Source organism: Rhinolophus sinicus, chromosome 16, assembly GCF_057876585.1.
Source record: "Rhinolophus sinicus isolate RSI-liver-muscle chromosome 16, RSI-T2T, whole genome shotgun sequence".
Taxonomy (NCBI): Eukaryota; Metazoa; Chordata; class Mammalia; order Chiroptera; family Rhinolophidae; genus Rhinolophus; species Rhinolophus sinicus.
Window position 1 is genome coordinate 683,744 of NC_142516.1, and position 11,706 is coordinate 695,449.

Here is an 11,706-nt window from a genome sequence, read left to right on the forward strand (position 1 = left end):
CGAGCTCAAGCGATTCCTCACTCCACAAATATCTAGCACCTGGTGTGACACACACCAGGTGCTAGACATTGTGCGCTGGGCAGCTCCGAACCGCCTCCGCGCAGTCCGGGCCGGGCCCCCCTCGCAGCCACAGTGCAACAAACTTGGCCGTGTGCTGCGGGCCACCTACGGCCTGGGCCTGGGCCTGCAAGCCGGCGAGCCCCACGCCCTCCCCGCCTGCCCGGCAGGCCCCGCCGCGCGGCCGCTCACATTTGACCAGCTCGTTGTTGTAGTTCTGCATCGCCGCGCCCTGCTGGGTCATGGTCGCCGGCCACTCCAACCGCCGCTCCTGCAACGCCGCCCGCGCCTGCGCACTGCCTCTCAACAGCGCGCACATCGGGTACGTCACCTGCGCGCGCCTCGCGTACGCCTCATCGCTGCGCGCGCGCGAGCCTAGCTCTGCGTCATCAGCGCGCGCGGCGCCGAGCGGCTCTGGATGCTGGTGGGTGCTGATGGCGGCGGCGGAGCCCCCCGGGCCGACACAGCAGCTGCTGCTGGCCTGGAACACCGTGAGCACCGGGCTGGTGCCGCCGGCCGCGCTGGGACTGGTGAGGCCCCGGGCGAGGGCGGCGGGCCTGCGCGGCGTTCCCCGGACCCGGCGCGCTTTATGAGGGCGTGCACCCCCGACCCCGCATCCGAGTGCCGCGGAGGAGGGGCCGCGGAGTTTCCGCAGCGTCCCCTGCGCTCTGTCCCTTCCCCACCTCTGCCGCCTCTACGCTGTGTTCCCTGTTCCTCACGGTTTTCTGCGCTGCAGGCGTCCTCCCGGACCAGCGGTGCGGTCCCTCCCAAGGAAGAGGAGCTGCGGGCGGCGGTGGAGGTTCTGAAGGGCCACGGCCTGCACTCGGTCCTGGAGGAGTGGTTCGTGGAGGTGCTGCAGAACGATTTGCAGGCCAACATCTCCCTCGAGTTCTGGAATGCCGTCTCCCAGCGGGAGAACTGTGCCGACGAGCCCCAGTGCCTTCTGCTGCTCCTTGACGCTTTCGGCCTGCTGGAGAGCCGCCTGGACCCCTACCTGCGTAGCCTGGAGCTCCTGGAGAAATGGACTCGCCTGGGCTTGCTGATGGGCGCCGGCGCCCAGGGGCTGCGGGAGAAGGTCCACACCACGTTGCGGGGCGTGCTGTTCTTTTCCACCCCCAGAAGCTTTCAGGAGATGGTCCAGCGCCTCTATGGGCGCTTCTTGAGAGTCTACTTGCAGAGTAAGAGGAAAGGGGAAGGGGGCACAGACCCGGAACTGGAGGGGGACCTGGACAGCAGGTATGCCCGCCGCCGGTACTACCGGCTTCTGCAGAGCCCGGTGTGCGCGGGGTGCGGCAGTGACAAGCAGCAGTGCTGGTGCCGCCAGGCCCTGGAGCAGTTCCACCAGCTCAGCCAGGTCCTGTGAGTACTCGCGCCTGGGCCAGGCCCGTTCTTCTGATTCCCGCTTGCTCCCCTGGGCCCTGCTGGCCTCTGCAGAGAGCTGGTGAGCTGGTTGGGGTCTCTGCTACCTGTCCTGGTCGCCATGGACATGACAGGGAGGGTCTCCAAGAGCCTTGTGCTGTAACACTTTTTGTCCTGAACACAGGCATGTCTGTCTGTGACTCGAGTTAGCCCAAGGTTTCACACTTTGCTTGTACTGAGATCCTGTGTGATTCCAAGGTTCTTGGGCCGCACAGAATTAAAGTGTACCTTTTATAGGTTATGGGGGAGCAGTGACGCTCACCCTACCCTGTAATTGCAGAAGGTGGGCTTGTTATTTCTTTTTTTGGGAACAAGTTGGAGATGAGGCTGACATGTTGGGCGAGCAGACACCTCTCCAGCCTTTTGAAGAGGAAAGGATTCTGTTGTTAGAGCCAGGCCGTGTTGTACTGGCTCTCCACCTTCTGTGGCCACTATGATAGTTTTATCACGTTGAGAAAAGTGCCAGCAGTGCAGCTGTTAGGGAGAGGGTCTTGTACCTGGACCTAGGGAGTGGTCCTGTTGCTGGTAGGGATCAGGGAGGCCCCGAACGATGTCTGCTGGGTTTGCCCCAGATGAAAGTCATGCAGAAGCATTCTTTCATGTTTCCTATCTTGAGTTCCTTTGCCACTGTAGGCCAGGGTTGGCCTTCAGCGGCACCAACCATGGCATGTGTACACATGTGGCCAGGTGGCAATGTGTGTAGTTGTTTCCGAGCCATTTCTGGGAGATGAGACTGGCTCCTGAGTCATACATGCTGCTCACATGGGGAAGGCCAGTGTCCGAGCCCATGCAGAAAGGCCAGCTGGGGAGGATGGTCAGGGCCTTGCCAGAGCTGTTTCCTCCCAGCAACTCTTCCTCAAAGCCCTGTGTACCATGTGCCTCCATGAGGAGGGCCGTGGGAGGTGTGTGCTGGGTGTGGGGGTGGTGTGTGCAGCCCATGCGCTGTGCAGGCTCCATGGGCAGGGCTCTCCTCCAGACACAGGCTCAGTCTGCTGGAGCGGGTCAGTGCTGAGGCCGTGACCACCACCCTGCACCAGGTGACCCGGGAGCGGATGGAGGACCGCTGCCGGGGCGAGTACGAGCGCTCCTTCCTGCGTGAGTTCCACAAGGTGAGTTCCACACGGCCCCCCTCTCGGTCTGTGTCCCCTGAGGACTGGGGAATAGGTTTCCAGCAAACCTGACAACTTGGCTTTAGAGGTAGCCCAAACGTAGAGGCCGGGTGAGCCAGGACCTCACAGGGGGTTGAAGCTGTCTTACTGCTGGGTAGAGGCTGGTCCCTATGGGCCTTTTTAATCCCCCCTGGCGACAACCAGGAAGAGCCTACGACATGCTCAGCAAGGCCTGTATAGAGACGTGGCTGGAGGCAGTGCCAGGGTCTGGCATGTGGCAGTGAGGGGCCTCAGGGCGCCCATGCTGTTGGGGCGTGGTCTGGGGTTCTGCTCTGAACTCTTCAGAGTCACAGAGGAGCTGGGAAAACCATGGGGTGCAGAGCAGCCTGGTGTCTGCCTCCTGAGGATACAGGTTAGCTGCCATGGGGGCGCAGAGGTGTCCCACAGCAGTGGTCTGGAGTGGGCGTGGGCCTGGAAGTCTGGTTGGGGTAGCTCCGAGGCTGCAGTGTCGGGTGGTCTTCTTGGTGGTTGGACAGTCTGTTGGGGGGACGTGTGCATCCCTGAGAGCACGTGGCAGTGTGTCTTGTAGACGTACATGATATGCTCAGAAACATTCTCGCTGGATGCTGCGTTGTCTGCATGTAGGGGCTGGTCATGTGTGCCGTCCCCAGGGTGTGTCTGTCCTCGGGGAGCTGAGAATGTGCTCTGTGCGCTAGGTCAGGGCCACTGACGCACGTGGAAGGGCGTGGGAGGCATTGGTGGAGGGCCTGACATGCCCCTTTTGACCATCATCCTGCTAATGTGATTCTGACTTCCAGAGCAAGTGGCTTTGGGGACTCGCCAGGGCCTGGCCAGCAGGGTGGTAGCTGAGCGGCCTCGCCCAGCCTCTGCTCTGGGTCAGGCGGGGCTCGGCCCCACCTGCCACTCCTGTGCTCTCCCACAGTGGATCGAGAGGGTGGTCGGCTGGCTGGGCAAGGTGTTCCTGCAGGATGGCCCCGCCAGGCCCGCGTCCCCTGAGGCTGGCAGCACGCTGCGTCGCTGGCGTTGCCACGTGCAGAAGTTCTTCTACCGCGTGTACGCTGGACTGCGAATCGAGGAGCTCTTCAGTGTCATACGAGGTCGGCCCCACTGCCTGCAGCAGAGCTTCCCAACCCCACCCCCCAGCAGGGCAGCTGTCGGGAGGTCGAGCCGTCTCACATCCCTACTCTGGACGGCCTGTGTGCCCCATAGGGCGCTTCTGGTCAAATGTGTGGGCACATGAAGGCCTGAGGGCAACAGTGCTCACCCCTCAGGCCTTGCTGCCTCTGGGCTCCCTGGCAGGCGACATGGGTGCGTGCCACATGTGCGTGTGCGTGTGCAAGACCGGCCCCCTTCCCACAGACTTCCCGGACTCCCGGCCAGCCGTTGAGGACCTCAAGTACTGCCTGGAGAGGACCGACCAGCGGCAGCAGCTGCTCGCGTCTCTCAAGTCCGCCCTGGAGACTCGGCTCCTCCACCCAGGTCCTGCGGCCGACCGCCGTCCACCCTCAGGGCCCAGGGCCAGGAGCCGGGCCTGGGGAAGGGGTTAAGAAGCAGTTTTGTGCAGTCCTTATGGGGATGGGGGCCTCCTTTGCCCTGAGTTGTAGGAACTGACGGGTCTGGCCTGGGGGTGGGGCGGTGTGGAGAGGGGATGCTGTGGAGAAAGCATGTGGGAGTGGGAGTGGGAGGTGGGGGCACAGGGGCAGCTCCCTATGGGTCTCACTGGTGTCCTGGGGAGTGAGGCCACAGTGGCGACCTCAAGACCACGTGCCAGTATGTGGTCCCTCGGTGTCCCTGTGTTATCCTGGGCATTGCCGTCACCGCCAGCCTTCTCCCGGCTGCAGGCGTCAACACATGCGACATCATCACCCTCTACATCTCTGCCATCAAGGCACTGCGTGTGCTGGACCCCTCCATGGTCATTCTGGAGGTGGCTTGTGAGCCCATTCGCCGCTACCTGAGGTGAGCACCATGGGTGGTCACAGGACCACTCACTCAGATGTGGGTGCTGGTGTCCCGCCTGCACCCCCCCCCCCCCCATGCAGCCGAATTCCTGGGGGACCAGGGACTCTCTGTCCCTCCTGCTGGGCTGAATGGCCTGGCCCAGGCCACTTCTCTTGCTGGTGCTGGCTCCTGTCCTATTGCTCAGTGTCACCACGCCCCTGCCCCCCCTCCATCCCAGCAGAGGTGCCTGGCTGACCGGGGAGCGGAGCCCTGTGCTCGGGAGTCCATTACACAATGTGCTGGAGCAGGTGCGCTGGCACAGCCGCCATGAAGCCCCTCTGGGGAATGGAGGGGCTGGGGCTGCAGCTGCCCCGACTCGTACCTGCTGCCCACTGGCCGTGAACTCCTGACTGTGGGTCCGCCTGTCATCCCAGCTCCTGCTCCCAGAAAGTCATGGTTTTCGTTTTCTTTTTTTTTTGAGATAAAGCGTGATTGGCCTGTTTTTGACTTGGGGTCAGGGTACTGGCTGGAGGGAGGAGCTGATGGGTGGTCAGGTGAGTGGCATTGAGGTACCGTGAGGGCCGATGGTGCTGACACTGGTAGGACTCGGGAGGACACGGTGCGGCAGATTGTGGCCGGGCTGACGGGGGACTCAGACGGGACAGGGGACTTGGCTGTCGAGCTGTCCAAGACAGACCCAGCGAGCCTGGAAACTGGCCAGGACAGCGAGGACGACTCCGGCGAGCCTGAGGACTGGGTCCCTGACCCCGTGGACGCTGACCCAGGTTTGCGCCTGCCAGCCCCGCCCGCCCCGCCAGCCTCTGCATTGTGGGGAGGGTCCCGCGGGCGGGCGCTCTGGTCTTGAGGTTGTTGCTGTCCGCCCTGAGGTTTGAGCAGGTCAGAGGTCAGGGCCCCACTCAGTGCAGTTCCCAGAGTGCTTGAGGTGGGCCCGGTGTGGGCCTGTGGTGGGCTGTGTCCCTCAGGCCTGGGCACAGGTGCTGAAGTGCCAGGGGCATCCGTCCCCATGCTGTGCAGGGAAGTCCAGCTCCAAGCGGCGCTCCTCGGACATCATCAGCCTGCTGGTCAGCATCTACGGCAGCAAAGACCTCTTCATCAACGAGTACCGCTCGCTGCTGGCTGACCGCCTGCTGCACCAGTTCAGCTTCAGCCCCGAGCGGTGAGGCCGGTCTCCCAGGCACTGTGCCATGCTGCCTGAGGCCACCCTGTCAGTCCTCGAGCACGTCCCTGCCCACCTGGGTTCCCCCGGCCAGGCAGGCACCGTCTGCGGATGCCTAGGGGGTGGCCCAGGAACTGGGGGGAAGCAGGGCCTACAGACTTCAGGCCTTGGACAGGATGGAGCAGGCACAGGGCTCTGATGGCTGGAGCTGTGCTTCCTGCTGCTTCCTGGCCTGGGGGTGTCTCTGCACCAGCCGCTCTGCTGAGCTGCCTGTGGGGCAAGGGCACGCTGCACCCCCTGAGACGCATCCTTCTAGGGAGATCCGCAACGTGGAACTGCTGAAGCTGCGCTTTGGCGAGGCCCCGATGCACTTCTGCGAGGTCATGCTGAAGGTGTGTAGAGGCCCCGCCCACCAGCCCCACCCTCCCCCCTCCCTCCCCCCCCTCGGCTCCGCCCCACCGCGGGCCTTCTGAGACCATGACTGCTCCCTAGGACATGGCAGACTCCCGCCGCATCAATGCCAACATCCGTGAGGAGGACGAGAAGCGGCCTGCGGAGGAGCAGCCGCCATTCGGGGTCTACGCTGTCATCCTGTCCAGTGAGTTCTGGCCCCCCTTCAAGGACGAGAAGCTGGAGGTCCCCGAGGACATCAGGGAGGCCCTGGACGTCTATTGCAAGAAGTATGAGAAGCTGAAGGTACTGCCCGCCTCCCTGCGGTGGGGGCTGCTTCCCGACCTGGAGACCCTGCCCAACAAACGTGCGGCCTGGGGCCAGGCCAGGCGATGCCCGGCTGGGCGAGGTCCGTCTCCGCAGTCCCCTCCTGTTGCCCCCACGTGTCTGCATTGGGGCTAGAGGCTGCAGCCCAGGCTCTGCTCCCCGCCCCGTCCCTTTTCGCAGTCTGCGTGTGCGTGCCCGTGTCACCGTCCCGCCTTCATAGCCCCGCTCTCTGGGCTTCCTCTTCCACTGTCTATACTCTGGCTTCTGAACCCGGGCTCGGGGGTGGCACTTCCCAGAGCGAGTGAGGTTGTATCTGTTGTGTGGACATGTACCCAGGAGTCTGCAGATTGCGCTGGAGGTGTCTGACCTCTGTGACCCTGCCCCCACTTAGTTTCCTGGAAGTTGTTTTCTCGGGTCTCGGTGCCTGAGGCCCAGGACTGTACTGTGTGCTGTCAGTCCCAGGGGGCACAGGGCTGTGCCAGGAGGACAGGGAGGGGAGGGGCGGACTGGCTGAGTTAGCCAACAGGCCGAGTGGTGGGGCGGGCAGTTCAGGTGGCAGGTGTGGGTGGGTGGAGCCAGGGGGTGGGCAGAGGTCCCTTCCTTGCAGGTGATGGTTCATTAGAATCTTGGTGGGAGAGAGGAAGGAGTTAGCACCTGTCCCAGGTTTCTGGGGACAGGTGAAGAAACAGGTTCTGGGGCTGACAAAGCATGTGGGGCCTGAGTCCTCAGGGTGCAGCCCAGTGAGCACTTGGTCTCAGAGGATGCTGGGTGCCCAAGCAGCGGACGAGTGGAGAACCCCAAACCCCAGGAGTACCTGGGACAGCCCGGAGACAGGGAGCAGCAGCCAGGGCTCCAGGAGCCTCAGGACGGAGCGCCGGGAGGGCCAGGTGGGGCTGGGGTGGTGGTGGCAGCTCCTCCCGGTTTGCTGGGCCCACATGCGTTGCTATTACGGGCCAGGAACTTAGCTGCTCAGTGCGGCAGGCTCAGGGTAGGCCAGTCAGTCTATAGGGGCCTCCCTCCCAGAGACAGGTGAGGGCAGGGGCCTGGAGTGGGGAGGCCAAGGAGGGCCGTCTTCAGGGGCAGTGTCAAAGTGAGCGTGCAGCCTGCATGGCCTAGCCCCCCCCCCCCCCCCCCGCCCATGCTTCCTGCTGCTGCCTGGTCCGCACAGCACCCACCTCTTCCTGGTGAGGATGTGTGTGTGCGGGGTGCCCTCCCCAGCCCTCTGGTCTGGCTCAGGCCGGGGCTCCAGTGCACTTTCTGGGCTCGGTGGCATACTGGAGGGGCATGGGCAGGCCCCAGGGCTGTGCCGAGGGGCTAGGCCTGTGGCCGTGGTGTCTGACCCCCACCCCTGGGCCCCTGGCCTCAGGGCTGTGCTGGATACGTGCAGGTGGCCTTCAACCATAGTGTGCTTGCCTCATGCTCTACTGCTGCGCCTTGTCTCCGGCCTGCTGTGCTGGATCGCTAGCTGTAGAGGTCATGGTCTTGGAGCCAGACAGCCTGGGCTTCCGTTTTCTCTCTGCAAATCGGCTTCATCATTGCCTCCCCCTTAAGAGCCATGGGGGTTGTGGAAGGACTCAGAGCCACGCTTGGCCTGGAGTGGCTGTATCTGTGTCCTGGAGGCGGCCGTAACGAAGTACCACAAATGGGCTCAGAACAACAGACTTTATTGGCTCAGTTCTAGCAGCTGGAAGTTCCAAATCATGGTGTCCCAGGGCTTCACTCCCTCTGAAGGCTCTAGGGGAGGGTCCTTGCTTCCTCTCCCAGCTTCTTGTGGCTCCAGGTGTCCTGGGCTTGTGGCCGCATCCCTCCAACCTCTGCTTCTGTCATCACAGGGCTTCTCCCTGTGACTCGGCATCTAAACTCCCTTCTTACGAGGATACCAGTCCTATTGCATTAAAGCCCCACTCTACTGTGTCTGACCTCATCTTAAGTACATCTGTAATGACTTGCTTTCCAAGTAAGGCCACATTCTGAGGTCCTGGGGGTTAGGACTTTCACATTTTTTGGGGGGCCAATTCAGCCCATAAGAGGCCTCCCTTTGGACCCTCAAAACTTAGGTTCCCACGTGCAAAACATGTTCAGTCAGTTCCAACCCCCGGGTCTTAATCGTTCCAGCACCAGCTCCAAAGTCAAAGTCTCATCTAAATATCAACTCGAAAGCCCCACATTTCAGCATCTAATTAGCATCTAAATCAGGTGAGGGTGAGACTTGGGGTACGATTCATCTTGAGGCCCAAGTCCTTCAGCTGTGAGCCTGTGAGACCAGATAGTCATTGTCTTTCAAGCATATGGTCATGGGAAGGGTGTTGGGCAGACACCCCCATCTCAAAAGGGAGAAGCAGAAGGAAGGCCCACAGGCCCCAGGCAGATCTGAGATCCTGGGAGGAAATCCCTAGATTCTGAGGCCTGTACCACTGGCTCCATGCCATCTTCCCACCCTGCTGCAGTAGCCTTACCTGCAAGCTGCTCACTTGGCCATGTCCCCTTACGGTCCAGGTTGGCAGTGTTTCTCCTGTTAAAAAACCCTCAGACCTTGGTCTCTGTGCAGGATACCATGTAGAGCATGAAGCCACAAGGTGCAGTCCACACATCCTGCCCGGACAAGCCATCTGTGTCCTGGCCACGAGACCGCTGCTTGGCTCCACCATCACAGCTCTAGTCTTGGCTCTGTTTCCAGAGCACACAGAGAAGAACCCAAATTAGCAAGTATCGGGTCCCTTTGCCTGCCAGTTTCTTGCATTTTACTATAAGCAGCAGAGAAACCAGGCTGCACCTCCTACCCTCTGTTTGGAAATCTCAGCTGAATATCCAAGTTCGTCACTTGCCAGTTCTGCTTCCACCCAGCAGAACACAACTCAGCCACATCTCTGCTGCCTTCTAACAAAGATTGCCTTTCCTCCAAGTTCAGGGACCTGTCCCTTGTTTCGACACACCTCACCGGAATGGCCTTTGCTGTCTGTTTCTAGCACCTATCTTCACAGCAGTCCAGGCTTTCAGGAGCATGCAGCTCAAAAACTGCCAGCCTGGAACCATCACCTAACCCTATAGCCACTCCCACATTTTTACGTGGTGTTACAGCAGCACCCCTTTCCTGGGGCCAAAATTTATTTCTTGTGGCTGCTATAGCTAAGGACTACAGACCAGGTGTGGCTTAAAACAATAGGCACTTGTTTCAGTCCTGGGGGCCAGCGTCAGATGACGGTGCCAGCAGAATCTGGTCCCTCTGAAGGCTTAGGAGCGAGTCCTCTGCCTGTCCCAGCTCCTGGTGGTGCCGGCGGTCCCTGGCACTTCTTCACTGTGGCACCTCACTCCAGTCCTGTATCTGTCTTCACACCACCTTTCCTGTTCTGAGGGCACCGGCCATGTTACGTCAGGGCCCTCTGTACTCCGCCAGGACCTCATCTGTCATTATATCGTCACTGACCTGTTTCCAGGACTGGTTCGGGTTGTGTTCTGAGGTCCTGGGGTGAAGGCGTGGACGACTTTTTCAGACAGTTTAGCCCCTAACCGGTGGATTCTCGAATTAGGGCCTTACTGTCAGATCGTGGTGGTTGGGAGGTGGGGACTGGAGCCCTCCCGTACTCACCGTGCTGCTGCGTGCCTGCCTGCTGGGGTGGGGGCAGGTCAGGAAGCCCCTTCCTCACCTGGTGCTGGGGAGCAGAGCCTGGTTCCGCTGGGCTGCCTGTGCTGACTCCAGCCCTCCCCAGGCCATGCGGACCCTCAGCTGGAAGCACACCCTGGGCCTGGTGACCATGGATGTGGAGCTGGCTGACCGCACACTGTCTGTGGCCGTGACCCCTGTGCAGGCAGTGGTCTTGCTGTATTTCCAGGACCAAGGTGAGTCAACTGCCCAGGCACTGTTTCCCCGGGTGTGGGGGTGGGCAGGACGTGAGCCACCCCTTGCCGTCCCCTCCCCACCGGGCCTAGCCCAGCGTGCCTGGCCACCCCCGCAGCCAGCTGGACCCTGGAGGAGCTGAGCAAGGTGGTAAAGATGCCCGTGGCCCTCCTGCGACGGCGCATGGCGGTGTGGCTACAGCAGGGCGTGCTGCGGGAGGAACCTGCTGGCACCTTCTCTGTCGTGGAGGAGGAGCGGCCCCAGGACCGTGACAGCATGGTGCTCCTTGACAGTGACGACGACAGCGACTCGGGCATGGCCTCCCAAGCCGACCAGAAGGAGGAGGAGCTGCTGGTGCGCCTGTGGGGCTGGGGGCGGGGCCGTGGGCGGGGCCTCGGGCAGGGCTGACGGCCACTGTCCCCGCAGCTCTTCTGGACGTACATCCAGGCCATGCTGACCAACCTGGAGAGCCTGTCGCTGGAGCGCATCTACAGCATGCTGCGCATGTTTGTGGTGACGGGCCCCGCGCTCGCTGAGATCGACCTGCAGGAGCTACAAGGCTTCCTGCAGAAGAAGGTGCGCGAACAGCAGCTCGTCTACGCCGGAGGCGTCTACCGCCTGCCCAAGAGCTGCGGATGACAGGCTGCCGGCCCTGCCCTGCAGCACTCCACCTGCCCATGCCCTGCAGGACAGACAGCCAGGCGCTGCGCACGCCCTGCCCAGCCCCCCACTCACTGCCTAGCTCCCAGAGTGCACAGTAAAATGGTTGGTTCTTCATCCTTTCCCTGTCTTGGTGGCTTTGTGGGCCCCTCATGGACACATATACAGGTTCTCCCTCCAGACCAGCCTCTCCACATCAGCCTGGCAGGTGAAGGGAACTGCAGAAGAGGTCAGGCCCAGCCCTGGCCTGCCCACCTGTGTTTGGGCCCTAAAACACAGTTCTGCATGTGGGTGCCCCCAAGGCCCACCATGCAGGCAGGAGCGCGCACTAGGGCTTAGCTGCCCTCCAGCCCCCTACAGGGCGCCAGCTCCAGCTGCACTCATCTGGCCTTTGAAAGGACCCCTTGGGTCACCCTCCCTCTGCATGGCCCGAGGGTCCAGCCCTCAAGGGCTGGGCCAGGAGCCCCAGGGCTGCTGCTGGGACATGTGGGTCCCATTGGAACATTGGAGGCAGTGCAGGCAGGCTGTTTCCTGCTAAGCCAGGAACCTCTTGCACTCCTAAGCGGGATGGGCTGCCTGGGACACGCCCTGTGGTGGGAGGTAGCAGGCATTTGCTGTCCCAAACTAGAGTCAGGCAGCCACAGTGCTCGGGGCTCACAGTAACGTGCTTTCGGGAAGGCCACTTACCACCACGCCCCAGAGGTGTGGTCAGGATGAAGGGCCTGTGAGCCCAGCTGGTCAGCGCAGCAACTGTCCAGGCCCCACCCTCA

General features: G+C 62.0%; 1 protein-coding gene across 1 annotated transcript; it reads left to right on the top strand.

The window, feature by feature from the left end:
* Positions 1 to 284: 284 nt before the first annotated feature.
* On the top strand, positions 285 to 11,055 carry ANAPC2 (anaphase promoting complex subunit 2). The gene is made up of 13 exons (XM_019756807.3): positions 285 to 587; positions 794 to 1,416; positions 2,453 to 2,585; positions 3,529 to 3,703; positions 3,966 to 4,085; positions 4,448 to 4,565; positions 5,151 to 5,332; positions 5,583 to 5,724; positions 6,041 to 6,116; positions 6,217 to 6,420; positions 10,149 to 10,278; positions 10,395 to 10,630; positions 10,703 to 11,055. The coding sequence occupies exons 1-13, from the start codon at positions 300 to 302 to the stop codon at positions 10,913 to 10,915; spliced, it is 2,640 nt and encodes an 879-aa protein (XP_019612366.2). The 5' UTR covers positions 285 to 299; the 3' UTR covers positions 10,916 to 11,055.
* The last annotated feature ends 651 nt before the right edge of the window (positions 11,056 to 11,706 follow it).

What these genes read in the sequence shown, in the direction of transcription:
- ANAPC2 (XM_019756807.3), top strand. Translation starts at nt 300, where the DNA reads ATGGTCGCCGGCCACTCCAACCGCCGCTCCTGCAACGCCGCCCGCGCC. An exon ending in CGCCGGCCGCGCTGGGACTG is followed by an intron (nt 588 to 793) that starts GTGAGGCCCCGG and finishes TCTGCGCTGCAG; the next exon opens with GCGTCCTCCCGGACCAGCGG. An exon ending in GCTGTATTTCCAGGACCAAG is followed by an intron (nt 10,279 to 10,394) that starts GTGAGTCAACTG and finishes CCACCCCCGCAG; the next exon opens with CCAGCTGGACCCTGGAGGAG.